This window comes from Mobula birostris, chromosome 4 (assembly GCF_030028105.1).
Source record: "Mobula birostris isolate sMobBir1 chromosome 4, sMobBir1.hap1, whole genome shotgun sequence".
Classification (NCBI taxonomy): domain Eukaryota; kingdom Metazoa; phylum Chordata; class Chondrichthyes; order Myliobatiformes; family Myliobatidae; genus Mobula; species Mobula birostris.
In genome coordinates, this window is record NC_092373.1 from 41,744,275 (window position 1) to 41,767,559 (window position 23,285).

Sequence of the window (23,285 nt, forward strand, 5' to 3'; positions counted from 1 at the left end):
ACAGTAGCAAAAGAAGAAAGGAGATGGAGAGAGTGAATGTGGAAGGACCACTGGAGATAGATTCCCAATAATTTCTAAAGGATGATGACAAATAGAGACCCAGCGACTTTAAAGGTGATGCAGGAAACAGAAAGCCAGTGTGTTTGAAAGAAATGTGGTTGGGAGAGCCCAGGAGAGTTTAAAAAGATAATGGAAAAGAAAGCTTATTGAGCTTACAAATAATAGGGGGGAGAAAAGGCTTGTGTGAGGTTTACAAAAAAAAGTGTATAAAATATATTACAGCGAACTAAAATAATCTTTTGGTAAATTATAAATAGTTATTCAGGGATATAAACAAGTAATTTGTCACTAAAGGTAATTTGTGTATTCTTTTTCTCTTAATTGAGTGGACTATGGATCCTGCACCATATAAACCCAAGGGCACATCCTCAATCTTGGATAATCTTGTCTGTTGGTGAAGACTGGGATCTGGGTCTTGGAGGTTCAGCAATAACAAGGCTGAGTTAATCATGGATAGCACATTCTTGGAGGGGATCACTCTACATCTCAAGAGAGTGCTCAGCAGTTAAAAAAAGAGTAGCAAGCAGGTGCTCTAGGAAAAGCTCAAGGCCATTTTGTTTTCTAGCCAGCAGTTTCTTTCTGAGTAACGATAAGGGAAAAGGGTTTTCTGGGAGGGGGACAGTGAAGGCTAAAGTACTATGGGTGGTTCAACTCGAGAGGAGGGAAGTGAAAAGTTAAGGCAATAATAGTTATAGTTCAATATTCTACCTTTGGGGAATCAGGTGGACATTTCTTTGACTGCAGATGTGATTCTAGGATATTATGGAAACTCTGCCTAAATTCTGAAGGCGAACAGTTGAACTGTCAGAGATCATGGTCTTCACTGATATCATAAGAGAGGATCAAATAGAATGAGGTCTTGCATGCAGAGTTTAAGGAATTAGGAAAGGCAGTTTCTGATTACTCTTTGTATCAGTGATTAGAGAAATCTTATGCAAAAAAACTGGATCTCTTACATTGAAGCACTTCTTCCTTACTGCATCACAGTGTCAGCCCAAGTTATCTACTGAGGTAGAATTACTGAACTCAGAATGTTCCCAATCAGAAGTGTGACTGCTCTCACTGAGGCAAACGTGATGCACAAGAGGGGTAATCAGATCTTGCTCTTTCTCTTTGGTTTCTGAGGCGACTTAAGTATTTTGCATCACTCTTCACTGTGGAAGACACTAGCAATATGGTGGAAGCAGGGGTGGAAATGAGTGGAGTTGCCAATACTAGGGAGAAGGTGCTTGGGAAGCTGAAAGGTCTGAAGGTAGATAAATCACTTGGACCAGATGGTCTACACCAAAGGGTTCTGAAAGAGGTGGCTGAAGAGACCATGGAGGCATTAGCAATGATCTTTCAAGAATCAAATGATTCTGGCATGGTTCCAGAGGACTAGAAATTATAAATGTCATTCCACTCTTCAAGAAAGGTGAGAAGCAGAAGGAAGAAAATTATAGGCCAGTTAGTCTGACCTCAACAGTTGGGAAGATGTTGGAGTTGATTGTTAAGGATGTGGTTTTGGGGTACTTGGATAAAATAGGCTGAAGTCAGCATGGTTTCATTCAGAGAAAATCTTGCCTAACAAATCTGTTGGAATTATTTGAAGAAATAACAAGCAGGATAGACAAAGGAGAATCGCTTGATGTTGTAAACTTGTATTTTCAGAAGGCCTTTGACAAGGTGCTGCACATGAGGCTGCTTAACAAGATAAGAGTCCATGGTATTACAGGAAAGATACTAGCATGGATAGAGCATTGACTCGTTGGCAGGAGGCAAAAACTGGGAATAAATGGAGTCTTTTCTGGTTGGCTGCTGGGTACTAATAGTGTTCCACAGGGGTCTGAATTGGGACCATTTCTTTTTATGTTAGATGTCAATGATTTGGATGATGCAATCGATGACTTTGTGGCCAAATTTGTGGATGATATGAAGATAGGTGGATGGGCAGGTAGTGTTGAGGAAGCAGGGAGGCTGCAGAAGGACTTAAACAGATTAGGAGAATGCACAGTGAAGTGGCAGGTGGAATACAGTGTCAAGAATTATATGATCATGCACTTTGTAAAAGAAATAAAAGCAAAGACCACATACTAAATGGAGAGAAAATACAAAAATCTGAGGTGTAAAGGGACTTGGGAGTCCTTGTACAGGATTCCCTAAAGGTTAATTTGCAGGTTAAATCAGTGGTGAGGAAGGGAATTGCAATGTTAGCATTCATTTTAAAAGGACTAGAATATAAAAGCCAGGATGTAATGGTGAAGCTTTAGAAGGCACTGGAAAGCCCTTACTTGGAGTATTGTGAGCAGTTTTGGGGCCCTTTTCTAAGAAAGGATGTGCTAACACTGAACAGGGTTCAGAGGAAGTTCACAAGAATGATTCCAGGAATGGAAGGGTTATCATATGGGGACCGATTGATGGCTCTGGGCCTGTACTCACTGGTATTCGGAAGAATGGCGGTGGCAGGTGCGTGGAGATCCCATTGAAACCTATTGAAAGCTGAAAGGCCTCGATAGAGTGGATTTTGAGAGGATGTTTCCTATGGTGGGAGAGTCTAAGACCAGAGGGCACAGCCTCTGTATAGAGGAACGTCCATTTAGAATGGAGATAAGGAGGAATTTCTTTAGCCAGAGAGTGGTAAATCTGTGGAATTCATTGCTACAGACAGCTGTGAAGGCCAAGTCATTGGGTATATTTAAGGCAGAGCTTGATAGATTTTTGATTAGTCAGCACATGAAGGGATATGAGGAGAAGGCAGGGGATTGGGGCTGAGAGGAAAATGAATCAGCAATAATAAAATGGCTGAGTAGACTCGATGGGCCAAATGGCCTAATTCTTCTTCTATATCTTATGTTCTTCAATACACGATCCTCGGACTCTGCCACAGCTGGTACAGGTATTGGGCAGGTTGACAGGATCCTTGCATCCTCTTTCTGCTTGGTTCCTACTTGCTGCCTCGTACACCCATGTTGAGACAGGGTAACATGTGCTGGGACTTATCAATCCACCTACAGTAATGGATTTCAGGGCCTTCCCCAAGGGTTTTGGGAGATTGGAGAGACATCCACCCTAGGCTGCTGTCTTGGGTGGTGGGTGATTTGGGAGGAGATCACATACCTGGAGGCACAGCAGGGCTGGCAGCTAGTGAGTTAGGGGGGAAGGAAGACAATAAAGCAACGTTTGGGGAGGAAAAGAGTTAAGAGGAAGGGGTCTGAAGGGTCTGTGTGAAAGGAAAGAAGCAGAGGAGCAGGATATAAGGTCGCAGAGGGTCTGAGGAATTGATAGGTTTAGGGGAAAGGGAAGGTATGAGGTGGGGACACGGAAGGGACATGTGTAGGAACTCAAACATGAGGAAATTTGCAGATGCTGGAATTTCAAGCAACACACATAAAAATTGCTGGTGAACGTACCAGACCAGGCAGCATCTATTGGAAGAGGTACAGTTGACGTTTCAGGCTGAGAGCCTTTGTCAGGACTAACTGAAAGAAGAGATAATAAGGGATTTGGAAGTGGGAGGGGGAGGGGGAGATCCAAAATGATAGTTGAAGAAAGGAGGGGGAAGGGATGGAGCTAAGAGCTGGGAAGTTGATTGGCAAAAGGATTATGAGAGGATCATGGGACAGACAGGAGGCCTAGGCAGAAAGAAAGGGGGAGGGGGGAAGCTCAGAGGATGGGCAAGGAGTATGGTGGGAGGGACAGAAGGAGAAAAAGGAGAGAGAGAAAAAAAAATTAATAATAATAAAAGATTAACAGATGGGGTACGAAGGGGAGGTGGGGCATTAATGGATGTTAGAGAAGTCAATGTTCATGCCATCAGGTTGGAGGCTACCCAGATGGAATATAAGGTGTTGTTCCTCCAATCTGAGTGTGGCTTCATCTTGACAGTAGAGGAGGCCGTGGATAGACATATCAGAATGGGACATGGAAATAAAATGTGTGGTCACTGGGAGATCCTGCATTCTCTGGCGGATAGATCTCCCTCCTGGCACTTATCCTTGTAAGCGGAACAAGTGCTATACATGCCCTTACACTTCCTCCCTCACCACCATTCAGGGCCCTAGACAGGCCTTCCAGGTGAGGCGACACTTCACCTGTGAGTTGGCTGGGGTGATTTACTGTGTCTGGAGCTCCTGATATGGCCTTCTATATATTGGCAAGACCTGATGCAGGCTGGGAGACCGTTTCGCTGAACACCTACGCTCTGTCCGCCAGAGAAAGCAGGATCTCCCAGTGGCCACACATTTTAATTCCACGTCCCATTCCCATTTTGATATGCCTATCCACGGCCTCCTCTACTGTAAAGATGAAGCCACACTCAGGTTGGAGGAACAACACCTTATATTCCGTCTGGGTAGCCTCCAACCTGATGGCATGAACATTGACTTCTCAAACTTCCGCTAATGCCCCACCTCCCCCTCGTACCCCATCCGTTAATTATTTATATACACACATTCTTTCTCTCACTCTCCTTTTTCTCCCTCTGTCCCTCTGACTATACCCCTTGCCCATCCTCTGGGTTCCCCCCCCCGCCTCTTCTTTCTCCCTAGGCCTCCTGTCCCATGATCCTCTCATATCCCCTTAGCCAATCACCTGCCCAGCTCTTGGGTCTGTCCCTCCCCCTCCTGTCTTCTCTTATCATTTTGGATCTCCCCTCCCCCTCCCATTCTCAAATCTCTTAGTAGCTCTTCTTTCAGTTAGTCCTGACGAAGGGTCTCGGCCCGAAATGCCAACTGTATCTCTTCCTAGAGATGCTGCCGGGCCTGCTGCGTTCACCAGCAGCTTTGATGCGTGTGACATGTGTAGGAATGTGTGATTGTGTGTGTGTGTGGTTGGAGTGCAGGCAGTTCGTGCTCCAAGTGTAACTCAGAAACAGTGCCAGAATCATCTATTCCAACTGAAATACTTCGGAAGCCTACTCAACATTCATGTTTGGTCACTTTTGAGAAAACCGCTGGTAATCAAAAGATTGAGCCACAATAAATTAACAAAATATGCGACTTGATTAGGAACCCTACCATGACACCAAACATTTCTCCACTCTCCAATGTGGCTGTGGTTTTAACAATCTACAAAATGCACTCATTACCCAGGCCACACAGACAGAACCTTCCAATCGTTTGTCAAGTAGAATTAGGATAATAGGCAGATTGAATGCCACACAAACAGATTCCTTTCGAAGGTTCACACCATTCTTCATTGGGTGGGGCTAAACCCTGAAACACCCCACCCAATGAATAATTCATACTATTGATATAGCTCCATTAGAAGGGAAGAGAGGAGGTCATCAAGGCCAATAAAGGACAGTCTTGCAATCAGTACTCTTACCTGATTAATGAACAAAAAAATACTGGGAAATATTATCAGCCCGCTGTCTGGTTGTAAAACATGAGTGTTGCAGACTCTGCATTCTGAACAGATTGTACCGGAGTCTCAGGACCGTTAATGCCACTTTACCATGGGCTGACTACCTACCATCAACACCAGCAGCATTTACAGAAGGTTCAAATAAAACAGCTTAAAGCTGAGAAAATAATGGACTGCTATTCAGTGATTTGTATGTTTTATTAATGTGGATCCAAATCTTTACCTCAAATCTGACTCCAGAGTCAGGGGCGTCTTTGTTTCCTTCATCGATAATTCTGAGTGAGTCAGGATCTACCTTCTCCTGTGCCTGAGCTCTCTTTCTAAGGTAGTCCATTCTCTTCTGTCTGCTCAATTGATTATCAATAAGGGCTTGCAGATGATTCCTTTCGATGGAGCCCAGCAGAATCATGGAATCTACAGACAAAATCATCCCACGTTAGATACGTAGAAATGTAAAGCCAGTACTCAATATGAACCCTAAATGCTGAAGTTTGCCAATCAGTTCATCACAGTGCTACTCTGTCAGCTTGAATAATCTATATTCAAGCTACAGACAACTGCACATATCTGCTTCATGTTTTCATATTTGCTTTGCTAACACAACCAAGCAGATAGAAAGATCAATATCCGTGCAAACAGAGGTCACCTCAATAACCCAGTATGTTACGGGAGCTTTGAAATTATTACACAAAGGTGAAAAGTTTTCACAGGATGTGCTTGGTTTCCACAGTAATGTCGCACACTGTTCAGAATGGAGAGACAAATTAGATTTTCAGGGAAAGTAATACACATCAATGGTTACATTGTACAACTTTAAGACGACTTACTAGTTGGATAAACCATTCACAGTATTATAATTAGTTTACACAACCTATCGTGGGAGATTGAAAAGTCAGGAACACTCCTGCACTGCATAATGTGCAGCTTGCAAACGCAGATAAAGAATCCGTTAGTACCAACAGTAATAAAAGCACTGATATTGGAAGCAGATGGCTGCCAGTTTAATAATCCAATGCAGTATTTAAGAGAGTATAAATTGGTAGCTACAGAGGTTAGGAACATTTTAAATTACACTCACTCAATCAAATTAGGTATGCGTATCATCTTGCAATCTCATAGAATAGCAACAACAGTGAGCTCTCAATTTGCCTACTGGTGTTCATTTTATTTTTCTGAAGTACCCAGAGTCATTTCTCTGCATCAAAAGACTTACGAGTACTCTTAAGGTTAATGAGCATGGAGGGCCAATTCCCGCCACTGTCTGTAAGGAGTTTGCATGTTGTCCCTGTGACTGTGTGGATTTCCTCCAGGTCCTCCATTTTCCTTCCAGTAGAAGTTAGGTTTAGTATGTTGTAGGCATGTTTTGTTACTGCTGGAAGCATGGCGACAATTACAGGCTGACCCCAGCATATCTTGGACTGTGGGTTGGTCGCCGATGTAGACAAGGCATTTTGTTGTATTTTTCAAAGTTTTGATGTACGTGTGACTAATTGAGCTAATCTTTATTTTTATAAGCTATTGCCAATCACTTCAGATCTCGGCTACCGATTTTGTAAATTGATGAAGTTATTTTGTAATAGCCACTGATCAGATTTAAAACATTCTGAAAAGATTATAATATGTTCAATATAAAACGATACCAACTATCCATGACTACAAATTGCAGATGTATATATATCATTATTAGTCTGTACAATGAACCATTGGAAAGCTAAACAAGATGCAAGAACTGATGTGGGAAAAGAGGATAGTTTAGACACACAATGCATAGGTACAAAACTGAAAGCCAGAAAATGATAAAATGCACCAGGAAAGAGCAAGAAGGAAGTGAAAAAAGGAATGGAAAGCCTGAGAGAAATGAAAAATATTGGGAAATGTCAGAGGAAGGAGCAGGAACACAAGAGGTTATAAACAGTGTTCGAGTGAATTAAAGACAGTGTTAAATCAATACCCATTGAACCAAGATTGGCACTTCCAAGTAGAGAGAGAGGAATCAAGTTGGAAAATACACTTCCACATTTATTTCACAAGCTCAAGTACAGAAACAAATCTAGTTGTGTTTACCAAAAAGAGCATACGTCACATGTAAACTCCATTTAATCCTGCAATAATCAATGTTTCCTTTCTAAAGTAGCCCACAGTATCTTGTCAGTTCCAATTTTAACCTTCTCTCTTAATCAGAAACTCAAAAATCTGTGAGCTGGCTGCTAAAATAATCCAGACTTTATTGTATAGGTTGCAGAATATGGAGCATTCCCAAATTCCAAGTTTTCTACACCTCACCATTTGATCAGCCAGCTTTGATCCTGGATAAAATCAGTGAACATCTCAGTTCTTTCATAAACGTACATAGTTCCTCATTCCCAGCAGCATTGTGTTAACTTAATGCTAGAACCACAATGCATATTAATCCCTTGTACGTAACTTGGTACCAAAACTGTACACTTTACGCAACCCCAGCCTTCAGCAAATCTTTATAAATTACAAACATTTATTCAACAGACACAAAATGCTGGAGGAACTCAGCAGGTCAGGCGGCATCAATGGAAGGAAGAAAGCAGCTGAAGGGTCTTGGCTTGAAACGGTGACTGTTTATTCCCCTCCATAGATGCTGCCTGACCAGCTGAGTTCCTCCAGCATTTTGTGTGTGTTGCTTAAGATTTCCAGCATCTACGGAATCTCCCACCCGGCACTTATCCTTGTAAGTGGAACAAGTGCTATACATGCCCTTACATTTCCTCCCTCACTACCATTCAGGGCCCCAGACAGTCCTTCCAGGTGAGGCAATACTTCACCTGTGAGTCGGCTGGGGTGATGTACTGCGTCCGGTGCTCCCGATGTGGCCTTCTATATATTGGCGAGACCCGACGCAGGCTGGGAGATCGTTTCGCTGAACACCTACACTCTGTCCGCCAGAGAAAGCAGGATCTCCCAGTGGCCACACATTTTAATTCCACATCCCATTCCCATTCTGAAATGTCTATCCAGGGACTCCTCTACTGTAAAGATGAAGCCACACTCAGGTTGGAGGAACAACACCTTGTATTCCGTCTGGGTAGCCTCCAACCTGATGGCATGAACATTGACTTCTCTAACTTCTGTTAATGCCCCACCTCCCCCTCGTGCTCGTCTGTTATTTATTTATATACAATCGCTGAGAGTGTGTCTTCAGGCTTCTGTATCTCCTACCTGATGGTAACCGTGAGAAAAGGACATGCTCTGGGTGCCAGAGGTCCTTAATAATGGACGCTGCCTTTCTGAGACACTGCTCCCTAAAGATGTTCGGGGTACTTTGTAGGCTAGTGCCCAAGATGAAGCTGACTAGATTTATAACCTTCTGCAGCTTCTTTTGGTCCTGTGCAGTAGCCCCTCCATACCAGAAAGTGATGCAGCCTGTCAGAATGCTCTCCACGGTGCAACTATACAACTTTTTGAGTGTATTTGTTGACATGCCAAATCTCTTCAAACTACTAATAAAGTATAGCTGCTGTCTTGTCTTCTTTATGACTACATCATGTTGGGACCAGGTTAGATCCTCAGAGATCTTGACACCCAGGAACTTGAAGCTGCTCACTCTCTCCACTTCTGATGAGGATTGGTATGTGTTCCTTCGTCTTACCCTTCCTGAAGTCCACAATCAGCTTTTTCGTCTTACTGACGTTGAGTGCCAGGTTGTCGCTGTGGCACCACTCCACTAGTTGGCATATCTCACTCCTGTACACCCTCTCGTCACCACCCGAGATTCTATCAACAATGGTTGTATCGTCAGCAAATCTATAGATGGTATTTGAGCTATGCCTAGCCGCACAGTCATGTGTATATAGAGAGTAGAGCAGTGGGCTAAGCACACACCCCTGAGGTGTGCCAGTGTTGATCGTCAGCGAGGAGGATATTTTATCACCAATCTGCACAGACTGCGGTCTTCCGGTTAGGAAGTTCAGAATCCAATTGCAGAGGGAAGTATAGATGCCCAGGTTCTGCAACTTCTCAATCATATAGTCATTTTTCAACTAATTCTTATTAAATTTGTGAATTGTGTTATTAACACATTTTTGCTCGCTCTACTTGAATAAACCAAAAAAAAGCCCAAGCTCGTTGCTTGACAGTGATGCTCCTGAACCTCGTGCCTGAGCTGTTGTTACAGCCTACTTCACATTGGTCAAGCCCAAACCTCACTCACACAATAGCAATATATCAGGGATTTTCTGGAGTTCTGAATCTGGTCTCCCTCTGCGATCTTTGGATGGTCACTCATCACTCTATGCTATTGCTGCACCCTTTTGGAAGTACAAAGGGTTTATGAACACCTGAAGGTTTCTTGTACTGCTGTTTCCATGCATTTAAAATCCAGCCTTTCCCTACAATGCCAAATTAGCAAGAATAAAATTCTTCCCACTCACTCAGAAAATTGTTAATTATAGAAAGAAAAAAAATCTAACAACAGTTCGAAGTTTAATTTTCCCTGACGATGAACTTCACACTCTGTTGACTTCTTCTGTTTTACAATTGAGCTCTTTTTATTCAATTCAAATTTATGCTGATTTAATTACTGCAGTAGCCCAACTATTTACAGAGGACACTTTCAGGGATCAGGAAATCATGACTCTTGTGTAGCCAATTATTTTTTCCTTAATGGCTTAGTCTGGTTTAGAGTACTGACATCAGTTAGGTAATTTAAACAGCTCTTAACATTCAGCAACTAAAAAAAAGTAAATTAAAAGAATAAATACAAAAAATCATAAAACACACAAATGGAAATTTCAATATTTGTGCTCCAATTACTTCGCTGATGCTAAGGTAGCTCTGTTAACAATGCTGAAGGCAGCAAGGGAGACAGAAATTAGCATTTCTCAGTTTCAGCTTTGGGGATTGATCTTATCTTTTTGTGTTGGCATTAAACAGCCATTATCGATCTGCTGCAACTGTGCAATTTATATATAAGCTGCACTTAAGATACATAACTCAGCTAGATTTAATATTATCTCCATAGTACTTAAATATGCAGTAATGGAAACAGTAAATTTCTGTCTGTAATACTGGAGTGGTGATGCAGAGGCCTGGACTAATGGCCTGCAGACAAGAGTTTGCATCCATGGAATTTAAATAGTTAATTAAGTCATTTAGGCTACGTCCACACTGGACCAGATAAATCCGTAACCAAAGCTTTTTCTCTTCGTTTTGACCCTCCGTACACACTGAAACGCTGTTTTCCTCCCCTGAAAACGGAGCTTTTCTAAAACGCCCTCCAGAGTGTGTAAATTTGAAAACGCCGATTGGGCAGAGTAGTGTGCACGGGGTAAACGGAGATTTCTAAAAACGCTGTCATGACGTGCTGGAGCAGATGGCGGCGGCAACGCAGCATTTCATTGTTTTTTTAAACGCAACCCCCCAAACAACCTAACAATTTCAGAACAGACAGCAACAAGACTGAAGCCAGAAGAGTTACAAATGTACTCACCAAATACTTTGACCCATAATTTACTGAATAAATAAGTATACTCACTTTGCCCTGTTTTCTGTCCTTGCTTGTATGAACGTGGTTTACCTATTTATGCAAGTACTTCTCTGACAATAATGTGTAACAGCCTAATGTAACATTGTATGGAAATACAAGATAACACTGATGCAGACATGTTTTATACATTTAACAAGGTGCTTTATTAATGCAGCAGAGTTAGTCAGTTTTTCAGTGTTCGTTGTCAGCCGGGTCATACTGTCCGTGAACTCCCTGTTGGTTGCCTCCATACGCTCCAGTATTTGTTTTTTTTAGTTTTAAGTCCTCCTGCACGAGAGCCAACAGCTGTCCATCATTTGCCAATTTCCTTTTAAGTTTTTCTAGTCTGTAACTGCACAAACACGCACTTTCACAGCGAGATTCGACACCAAACATGTCGCTTGTTTTCTGTAGATGTGTCCTGCTCATGCCCAGTAGGAGGAGATTTGCCCAAATACCTGTTTTAATGTAGACGGAGGTATTTTCAAAAACGCTTGGTGTGGACGCCTATCATTTTTACGTGAAACCGGCATTTTCAAAATTATCCGGTCTAGTGTGGACGTAGTCTTAGTATGAAATAAAAACTAATGATGAAACTGTATTGTCAAAAACTTAATTGTTACAATTTTGGGGAAAAACTCTACCAGCCTAACCCAGTACTGATTGTATGTAGTTCGAACCAAGGATCAAGTGGTTGACTATTAATTGCCCTCTGAATGAATTCAGTAAGTCACCCAAAAGTGTGAAACCAAAATACAATAACATTACTGTGGAAATGTGTTCAAATCACGATTGTTGAGGCTCAAGGCTCACCATAACTTCTGCAAGGTTAATTAGGGATAGAAATTAAATGCTGCCCTTGACAATGACGTCAAAACAAGGACAATTAGAAGTTCCATGGCATGGATTTGTTGCAGAAAAATACTTCAGAAACTGAATTTTACAGAACAACGATATTGCAATCCTTCTTTAGCAAAAATATGCAATGCTGCTGATACCATTCTAAAATAAAAATCCTGTACTATATCCTTTTAGACCTCTAATTAGTTTTACTGGACCAAAGTGATTTCCAAATTGACAGTGTGGATAATGAATTGTACTTCCTGAAGAAATATCAAAGCAAAGCAAGTCTGATAATTGCAAAAATAGTCCTTCATAATTCAAGTAAAGCTCGGGTTCCTTAGCATGCCGAATCCCCTCTAATTCATAGTCTTATCACAAATTATTCAATGCTGCTCGTTTTCTTACCTGCTGACTCAACAAGAGGAAGATGTTTAAGTTTGGTGCTGTGAAGGAGATCCTGCAAGTCCCTGTACTTGCAGTTTACAATGACGAATCGGATATCCCTCACCATGATATCTTCCACCCGGATGTTATATTTTCTGAAAAGAATATTTCAAAATGAAATGATCTGTACAAGAGTTCCTCTGACTGTCTGAGGTCAAAACACCTAAGCATATCTATGAATGGCAAAAGGAAAAACATAATCCTGAACTTATCCACTGTACTGCTATAGAATTATTCTTTTAATGTGATTGTGAATTCCCTCACAATTACTTTAGCATGACAATTTTAAATCAAAGTTAGGCCATCCGTAAGTAAATCAGTATGCGTCAATTGACACATTTTGTAATTGTGTCCCAATGGGGAATTCGGGACTAACTTAAACTTTCAAGACCAACTATCACAGGTTTTGCTAGAACAATGTATCAAGGGAGCGAGTAAAGGCACAATTGACTAGATGAATCAAGCTGACAGTTTACTCCTTGTGTTCTTCAGGGTTGGAAAATAGATGACATTGCAAAACAGGTGAAAACCACCAATTAGCACTGGAGATGGACTGTTCAGGAAATCTTTGGTGTTTAGAATAGATGTTGCATCCCTTCCACATGATAAGAGGGCGAACAGGTGAGGAATTCTGCTCAAAATGAATTAATTACATGCAGGACAGAACGTGGTTGGGCAACATAAGGTTTGAGTGTTTTTCAACCACAAAAACAAACCAGTCACCCTATCTACCACACCAGCTCCAAATCCTCTTTGCTTGGTGTATACTTTAATTCAAAATGGATCTTGCTAGTTGAAAGATCTCCACAGTTTCTGTCTGATTTGCTGGGTATTTCTATCATACTCTTCTATTTCAGATTCCCAGCAGCTGCTGTGCTTCAGACATATAGTACTAATAATGTACTTTTCCTCTCTCTTCTGTCCTCATTCATCTGCTGATTACATTTTCTCCAGAAATAGCAGCAGCAACTAACAAGTCTTCACTACTCTTAGTGTTCGCTTCTCTCAGCCCCTCCTGGTCTCTACCCTTCACTTACATCCCTGTCACTCCCACTCCGCCACTATTCTATGCAACTTAAAACATCTTTGATTTCCAATTTTAGCAAGTTATGATAAAAGGTCATCAGCCAGGAATGCTAACTGCTTCCTTCTCCATTGATGCTGTCTGAACTGCCAACTAATTTCTGCACTTTCTATTCTGGTTTCAGATTTCAAAATTTATTTTAATTTCAAAACCAGTCTTGTTTCATTACTTATTACTCAAAACAAAATAAAATGGCTTGTCCTTATTGGTACCAGTATATATTGTTTCAGAAATTACTCTGACTGAGCTAAAAAAAAAAAATCAGTCATTTTTTGACAACTAGTCTGATCATATTAATTTAACTAAAAAGTAAAATCTCCCATTAAACTGCCCTGTATTAGACGCTTCTTTTTATCACCTCATTTATACATCGCAATTGTTCACTCAGTTACCGGAGCACAACTCTTAGCATTGCCTTAAGTGATTATGTATTTTTGCCATGATAGATGACTGCCTGCTGGTCTTTCAATAGGCCTCAATGATTTCATACGTAAGCACTAAAGTGACTTTTCTTCTATTCGATATTTCCCATAGACATTAAAGCATTGTATTTTTAGTTCCTTTTCAAACTACTACATTATATGACCTTTTCTACCCATTTCCTCTACTTTCTTGGCAACACAAAAGCTCAAGATGCTTATTAAATGCTAGAAATTAGTACTATCCTCACTGCACTTGGAATCATCAATGTGAAAAATAACAGAGCTTAATGAGCTGGTGCTTAATAGTATTAAAGGTTAATTCTGGGTCCTTGTCCATCCACAGATGCTTGCTGGTTCACCTGTCACAATTCTCACATCACCACCACTAACATAATAGCAACATTCAGGAGATGATGCCAAGCTAGTTAGTCAAATAACTTCCATGCCACAGTAAACACTGTAAGCTGATTAATTACACTTTACTAGAAGGGGTTCTAGAGACATCTTCCATCCTCACATTTGCAATGACAATGTCTAAAGGAGTCAACTTAAAACAAATTTGAAAATGTTCAAGTCAACTTTATTAGATTTTGTTTGAGGATATAATTAGAACAGTACATGAGGAGGAACTGATAAACATATTCTACTTGAGTTTCCAAAAGACAATTAATTTGGTGCCCAAAAGAGAATGTTATGCCAGATTGGGGCTCATGATATCCTCAATATGTGTAATATATTACACAGTTTGAAGATTGAACAGTAGCAATAAGGACTTTAGGAAATTTCAGTACTTGCTTCTCAACTATATGCAATCCATTTCAATGATTCTGATGAAAGTACAAAATGTGACCTATCCACGTTTGCTGATGATACAAAACTGAAAGGGGAAACAGATTGTGGACTCAAGTTCTCTGCAAGGTGATATGGATCACTTAAGAGGGTGGTCAATAGGAAGGAAGTTGCAGCATGATTATGGGGAAATATGAATCAATTAGTTCTGGTAGAAAAATGGTAAAAGGAGAAGTTTTTTGAACATTGGAAGATCAGCATGTGCTGGCACTCAGACGGCAATCAGTTCATTGGATATGAATCATGAGGAATTATCATGCAGGAACAGCATACAAATAAGAAAGTAAAGGAGTATATTAGTTTTGAAAATCAAAAGTCAATGCATTATTTACTTCCAGCATCCTTCCATGCAATGCATTCAAGATTCTTAAAGGAACTAATTAGAAAGACATTGTACTTATCTCAATTATCACACTTATGTGACCAGCGATCCAGGCACTGAAGTTAATTCCTGTCATCCATTCGATCACACCTCAATATCACTTTAAATGTTCCACTTAAATCTCCCCTTAAACTCCATTGCTTTATGAGGTGTAACTCCCATTTCTAAAGCCTCTCCACATAAATGAATTCCTTCATTACTGAGAAATCACACCAGCATTAACTCCGAAGGCTTGACACTTCTTTTTAAAGGAGTAGTTCCCCACAACTGCAACTGGATCCTCGGTGGGTAACCTCACTTACCACTACCCTGAACTGATTCTACAGCCAACCAACTTCACTTTCAAGGACTCTTTACAACTCATGCTCTCTGCATTATTTTTATTTGTACAATTTGTCTTGTTTTGCACATTGGTTGCTTGCCAGTCTTTGTCTCCTTGTGTACAGTTTGTTCATAAAATAAATAGCATTTCTTTTTACCCTGTAAATGCTTGAAATAAAATGATTCTCAAGGTAATATATAGTAACATACATATATTTTCATGATAAATTTGCTTTGAACTTTGAATACAAGTGGTGCCAATATTCAAATTGTGATGTAGTCAATGATTCATAACAAGTCACCAGCAATTCATCCCCAGCCAATACATTGTCATGGCTACAATTTCCACATTGGTTCCAAAACTCAATATCATAGTGGAACCGAACTTCAGAAATTGAATTTGAGTTCACTGCTACTGCAATGCAGTGCAGTTGACACTTCCAATTAGGGATGAATACTTGACAGTTGTTTTTTTCCCTCAAATTCCACTTCCCAACACGGCCTACTCCTCAGAATACAGGGTTGCTCTCCAAACAGAACACAGTCTCCGAACTACAGTAACTCCATTGATGTCAAACAGGTAATTTTTGCATCAAAGCTTTTGAAGAGATTGCCTATAACCTGAACCTCCCATACATCTTCGAGATAATGAGATTTGAGCCATATTCTGAACAACTAACCAAATTACATTGTTTCTACCTACAAAAATGGCTAACTGGCTGCTTCTCATTGGTTGCTCAGCAACAGTGCGAGTTCCTTGGTACAAAAAACAATGATACATTTGCTGGAGACAAATTTGTTGAACACTGCATACAAGCACATCAACATGAATAAGTGGTTGAAATATTTAAGCAAAATATCGATCTGCTGTCTAAACATGGAAGAGCAACTGAATATTGAAAATACCTTAGAATGGAATGAACTTTATGAGACCAAAAGCTAATAAAGTATAATAACTTTTGATTTATTGCCTCTAGATCTTTGCGCAGGGTTTGTTCTACCATTCAAATGCCTTCCTGATAGGGCAGACCAAAAAAGCAAAACAACAAAATTTTATTTCCATTTATTTATTTAACAATACAGCATGGAGTAGGCCCTTCCAGGCCTTCAAGCCCCGTCGCCCTAGCAACCCTGGTTTAACCCCTAAGCTAATCATGGGGCAATTTACAATGAGAAATTATCCTACCTGGTATGTCTTTGGATTGTGAGAGGAAACAGGAGCACTGGGGTAAAACCCACACACTCCACATAGAGACTCCTAACAGATGACTCCAGAATTGTACTCCAAACTCCAAAGCTCCAAACTGTAATAGCGCACCTTAACTGCTATGCTACTGTGGCACCCCAATTTTGTTGTAACTTCTTCAATATTAAATGACAAATGGCCCCTCAGAAACATTAATAATGTATTGATCTCACAAACGAGATATATCTCTTTTAAAAACTGAATGACGATATCATATATATTTCCACAATAAAATTTCAGTAGCTGTTTCAGAACTTGGTATGTGTGGTTCAGTGGTTCACTTGTGTATAGCAAGCTTGTAAATGAAAGCTTGAGAAAATACCTTGCTTTTCTAATTTGGCCAGTATTTCTCACTCACCATCGACTTGCTTAAATAAACATGGGCCAAAGAAGTTGATCAAGGAACAACTGCAGTTTGGTCACTACTGAAGCACAATTGGTTCCAAAATGGTGACAAACGAGCACACGTTATCAAGTTACTGACACGTGGTAGCCACATAACTTCAGCTGCAGAACAGGTCAAAGTTTAAACACCTATGGCCGTGATGGTCCACGGTGAAGGATGCAGCTCATGCAAAGGCTCTGTGAGGAGGAACCATAGACTAAGGTCCCTGTGCCTTTGGAAGCTGCATGTTATGAATACAACTTTTCTCTCCCAATGAGCAACTACCATTAGCACTTTATGCAACATAGCTGATATCACATGCTGTAGTTCCATTCCATGAAGATCACGGGGCAAACACGGACAAGTGGGCCTAGTTTGGTTGGGCATCTTGCTTGGCATGGACTAGTTGGACCAAATGCCCAGTTTCCATGGTGAGTCATAGAGTTTATGACTCTTCGAATATTAGACTGCTTTTACAGTTAATATAAGCTGAAAATCAACATGGAATGAACACATTCAGGCACCTTTCAGTTGAGCCGAGCTTATCCTTGCTAAATAACAATTTACAGTTCTTTCTGAATTGGACCATTTGCAGCTACATGATACAGCTGCTCCCAATGTGCATCTCTCACTGGACGAGAGTCCAAACTAACTGTAGTTCAGATTGGCCTCTTTTAGTTCTATGTGTTTTTTTTTGCATTCTGTGTTTTTGCCTGTTCTTTTTTGGGAGTGATATGTTAGTACTTTTGTGTAAAGGAGGGGGTTGGGAGTTTGGGGTTTGATGGTCTAGTTGCCATTTTCCATGTGGAGCGATTTGTTAGTGTTTTTGTGCAAGGGAGGGGGCTGGGGGTTTGGGGTTTGCAAGATCTGTTTTTTTTGTATGGGGGTGTTGATGTTTTTCTTTGAATGACTTTCATGCTTTTTTTGTTTCATGGCTATCTGGAGAAGATGAATCTCAGAGTTCTATACTTTGATAATAAATGAACCTTTGAATCTTTTAACTAGAAGTACTTCATGGTGGTTTCAAAATGGTTGTTGTGACGTGTCCAGTGTGGTGGTTTAGTGGGTAGTGCTTGTCGCTCTCATTTTCAGCAACCACCGCTGGCTAGCAATCCTGCAAGAAGGAGAGCTGAATGAGTAAGTCTCTCCCTGCCAGTACATAGCCTCTCCAACAGCAAGAGACTACACTCGTGAGGACGAGAGGGGGATCTTGACGAATGGGCATCTCAGGATCTCCATGCCTTTCGCCCAGACTTGTGATGTTGATGATCATCACCCATTGTCCTTTGAGTCAGACAGATGCAACCATTACATGGTGATAAATCTTTTTCAGGTTAGATGTAAGATTTTTGCAAAGTAGGGTAATTAAGAGTATGGAGAAAAGGCAGGTAGGTGGAGATGATTCCATGGCCAGATCAGCTATAATATTATTGAATGGTGGGGCAGGCTCGACAGGCCAGATGGCCTACTCTTGCTCCTATTTCTTATCACAGGTGCTTACCTCTTGCAAATATTTTCTGATTTACAGAGTTTCTAATATTCTCTTTGTTGTACACCATTCAAAGAAAGCTTTAACTATCTCATTTTCTAATATCTTGTAGGTTCATTATTTCGAGGTTCAATAACAACAGTTCCAATATATGAACATTTTGTTTCAACATTTATCATGATACATCTATTGATAAAGCCAAAAACATTTACTGAGAGTTTGGCACATCATCCTTGCTTCTGTTCACATCCTTGATGCACAGAAAAGATTGTACATTCTGAATTATTGTTGCCTCAAATCCTGGATGAATTACATCACAGTGTGTAAAATCACTTCTCATTAGGATGTCCAAGAACCTTCCTGTTTTCTGCTGGATCCCAAATCTGACCTGTTTTGCTACAAATTGCTTAGGCTTTCTTCTACCGTCTGACATTTCGACTACATTCGACAGAAATACAACTGTACATTTTGCAGGAGGACACCACTTGTCAAACTCTGTGCATTCCTGATTCAACACTCCAGAAACTTAGTTTGATTGATAAGGTTATCACTTGTTAGTAAAAGCCTCTTGTAAAAAAAATTATATTTTAAGTAACTGCTCTCCGCAAAGTAAATCCTGCCTGCTGCGGAGGAAGATACAGTGTCAAAATTTAATATGAATAAAAGGAAATAATGACCTATAAAGTTAAAATGAATTTTCTTCCTAGAATCTATGCATTATTAAATTGCAAATATTATAAAACTGGAAAGTAAAAATCTATGAATGAGATTTTTCATGGAATCCTCTTGATATGCTGTCTTTAAAATGAATGACTTCAAAGTTCTTGACTTAGCTGCTTTCACATGTGCTTTGTGATCTGCTGGTTGTTTGTGTTGGTAGGTTCCAGTCTATAATCTACGAGGATGCTCATAATTTGCTGAAAAATTGTTACAAAATTCACAAAGCACTACCAAAAATTTGAGATATTAAATAAAACTAATTCATAATTTATGTGAATAAAATTAAATAAATAAGCACAATTGTTTTAAACTCATGTTTCAAGATGACATGGCCTCGAATGATGGAAAGTATGAAATAGGTGTAGAAGTCGGCTGTCTGGCCTGTCAAGCTTGCCCCTCCATTCAGTAAGATCATGGCTGATCTGGCTGCGGACTCAGTTCCATCTACCTGCCTTTCCCCCATAACCCTTAATTCCTCTGCTATACAAAAATCTGTTTCCAAGGAACGGAGCCCATCGTAATGCAGGGGCACGTGTATTTGAAGGTCAACACCTCGAAGCAAACACAAAACACATGGTCAACCAGACAGCAGTGATTCCTGCTCATCTGTATATCTCTGAGTTAACAAAACTTCCCAGAGCAAAGCACTTAGAAATCCCTGTTGCTCTGTATACCTCTGAGTCATTAACTTCCCAGAACAAGGCCATGTGAAATACTGCAGCAAGGTGAAAGGGATCACCATGTATGTGTTTTGAGAGTGCATGATTAGTTTACTACACTCTGAACTGTTGAAATATGTTGGTTTGGTAATTAGTATTTATTTTATTATTGTCACATGTACTGAGATATGGTAAAACAATCTGCCAGAACATCTGTTTGCAAAGCTTCAAAGTTAGATGTAATATCTTCAAGTTTGTTTTTATCAAAATGTTATTAGTTAGGCTGAACTACACAGCAGGAACATTTGCAAAGTAGCATTGCCTGATTGAACAGGGATCTATGCAAGACTTGCTACTAATGGCACTTCACAGAAACATCACACGTACTCATTTCAAACACAACTCTCCTTTTTATGTGCACTTAGTTGTTGGTACAATCGAATAGATGACACAGGATTTCAGCAATATATTGCTTGAAATAATTGTTAATTGTGCTGTAAATAAAAATATGCTTAGTGTAAGTCTAGAATGAGTACTATTGGATACATTCTTAATTTCTATTAATAATGAGGCTAAATGTCCCAACCATTTAACAGAGTAAATTGAGAACCACGGTTGGACTTCATCCCTGCATACTTAAATATGCAAATACAGGTAGTCCACTATTCCTAATGCAGTCTTCAGTGATAGACTGAGGAATGACTGTAGCAATACGAACGTTGTATTAGCATGTGATTAAAAAGGGCCAATAAGTAACAAACACTGCTGAACAATCTCACTGGCTCTGAAAACTTAATTTTAATAAATACGAAGACACTTACTTTCAGACGAAAACTAAGCTGGTGTTTACATTCCCTTTAAGCCTGCCCATTGTGCTACAGTCTGGTTGAAGATCCTCACTTTTTATGCCGCAGCAGCCCTATAGAAGGTACTATTTTGATATAGCTACCTTATGAACTTGCTGTGGACGAGTGTCTGCACAAAATCAGTGAGAGTTCTCCTCAACCATGAGGCCGGGATGAACTATGAGATCTGCAATCTGTTGAGGGCTAGATCAGATTCTGGCAACCAAGAAAGTCAAAAGAAATCCAGCTATGATCTCCAGAAAGCCATTTCACAGGCAAAGTGGCAATTCTGGACTAAATTTGAATCAATGAAGTATCTTTGACAGTAGTGGCAGGGCTTGAATGCTATCACCACTTATAAAGTGAAATCAGGCAACAACAGGACTTTGCTTTCAGATGAGCTCAGTGCTTTCTATGGCTGCTTTAACCATCAAAACATGGAGGAGCCATCACAAGCTCCCATGGCCCCCGAAAATCCTGTGATAGCAGTCTCTGAGGCTGTAGTGAGAGAATTCTTTAGAAGGGTGAAGCCACAGAAAGCAACCAGCCCAGATGGGAAACCTAGCCAAGTACTAAAGACCTGTGCTGATCAACTGGCTGGAGAGTTCACTGAGATCTTTAACCTCTCGCTTTGGCAGTCTGAGGTACCCACCTGCTTCAAGCAGGCTTCAGTTATACCAGTTCCCAAGAAGACCATGGTAACCTGCCTCAATGACTTTCATACAGTAGCAATTACATCCACAGTGATGAAGTGCTTTGAGAGGTTGGTGATGAAACATATCAACTCCTGCCTGAGAAGCAACTTGGGTCTGCTCCAATTTGCTGACCAGAGCAACAGATCCATAACAGATGCCATTTTATTGGCTCGTCACTCAACCCTGGAACATCCGGGCAGTAAAGATGCACACATCATTATTGCCTATAGCTCGGCAACAACATCTCCTCCACAACCTCCATCAGCCCAGGTGCACCACAAGGCTGTGTGCCTACCCCCCTGCTCCACTAGCTTTACACTTACGAATGTGTGGCTAAGCACAGTTCTAATCCCACATACAAGTTTGCTGATGACACCACTATCATAGGCCGGATCAAACGTGGTAACAGAGCAGCATATAGGAGGGAGATTGAACATCTAGTTGAGTGGTGCCACAACAACAACCACTCACTCAGTGTCAGCAAGACCAAGCAGCTGATTATTAACTTCAGGAGAAGGAAACTAAAGCCAGCAGTCATCGGGGTGGATCAGAGGTAGAGGTGGTCAGCAATTTAAAATTCCTTGGTGTTATAATCTCAGAGGATCTGTCCTGGGCCCAGCATGCAAGTGCAATCACCAAGAAAGCAAGCCAGCCCCTGTACTTCCTGAGAGGTTTGTGAAGGTTCAGCGTGACATCTAAGACTGACAAACTTCTATGAATGTGTGGTTGAAATTACATTGATTGGGTGCATTACAGCCTGGTTTGGAAGCACCAACGCCCTTGAACGGAAAATCCTACCAAGAGTTGTGGATAGGGCCTAGTCCATCATGGTTAAAGCCCTTCCACCATTGAGCAAATCTACATGAAGCACTGTCGCAGGACAGTAGTATCCATCATCAGGGAACCCCACCATCCAGGCCATGCTCTGAGTTCTGCCATAACGAAGGTGGAACAGGGGGCTCAGGACCCACACCACTGGGTTCAGGAACAGTTATTACCCCTCATTCATCAGGCTCTTGAATCAGAGGGGATAACTTCACTTGTCCCATCACTGTTTCCACAACCTATGGACTCACTTTCAAGGACTCTTCATCTCATGCTTTCAATATTTATTGCCTGCTTGCTTATTAATTAATTATTTTTTCTTTCTTTTTGTATTTGCACAGTTTGCTGAGTTTTGCACACTGGTTGCAGGCCCAGTTGGTGTGGCCTGTCATTAATTCTGTTATGGTTATTGGATTTACTGCGCATGCCCACAAGAAAATGGGTCTCAGGGTTGTTTAATGGTGACATATATGAACTTTGAACTTATGACTGTGAATTGCCCCCAGTCACATGCACCAATTATGGAATGAAGTGCTGACTGTGCAACATTTCAAACTTCAGTTCAAGTTCAAGACAATTTTAATTGTCATTCAAACGTACATGAATACCCATGAATACAGCCAATCGGAAGAGTGGTGCAAACACAGTACCAACAGTCACACACAGCACAAGGCACATATATCACATATAAAGTAGCAGTAAGCATACAGTCACACAAAAAAACATAGCCCGAATCCAGGAATGTTGTCAGCAAGAGCAAACCTGCAGCAGTCTGAGGACAAACACAATCCAGCTCGTCTTACACTGAGCAAACACTGGAGGGCAGCACTGATGCCTCTCTCCTGGGTGACTGCAAATCGCTTGACTCCTAGTCTGGTGTACAACTGAGATTATGCAGCTCTCTCGCCGTCGGCCCTGCCAATAGAACAGTGACCTCAGCACCAATATGATTTATGTACATGATCAAGGTTGGATTTCTCTCTAGTGTCTGCTTAAATGCTCACACAAATGTTGGGTGTGTCGATCTATTTGAGCCTGGCTACGATGAGTGCAAGGAGGTGATTGATTTATTTTTGTCTCTTGGATTGAGAACATACAGTCCGTTGTCTCTCTTTCCTCCCTTTCCCTAATGTACTGGACTGAATTTCACAGGTTCCCCACCCCCCACCACCCCAACTA

General features: G+C 40.8%; 1 protein-coding gene across 5 annotated transcripts in view; it reads right to left on the minus strand.

Annotated features, from left to right (window-relative positions):
* The window catches only part of LOC140196298 (chloride channel protein 2-like), a 558,437-nt gene that overhangs the window by 96,582 nt on the left and 438,570 nt on the right, over positions 1-23,285 (minus strand). For all 5 annotated transcript variants that reach the window (XM_072255256.1, XM_072255259.1, XM_072255257.1 and 2 more), the window contains 2 exons: positions 12,146-12,279; positions 5,627-5,817 (listed from right to left, as the gene is read on the minus strand). In XM_072255256.1, the coding sequence (XP_072111357.1) occupies positions 5,627-5,817; positions 12,146-12,279 (325 nt within the window). The remainder of the gene's footprint in view (positions 1-5,626; positions 5,818-12,145; positions 12,280-23,285) is intronic.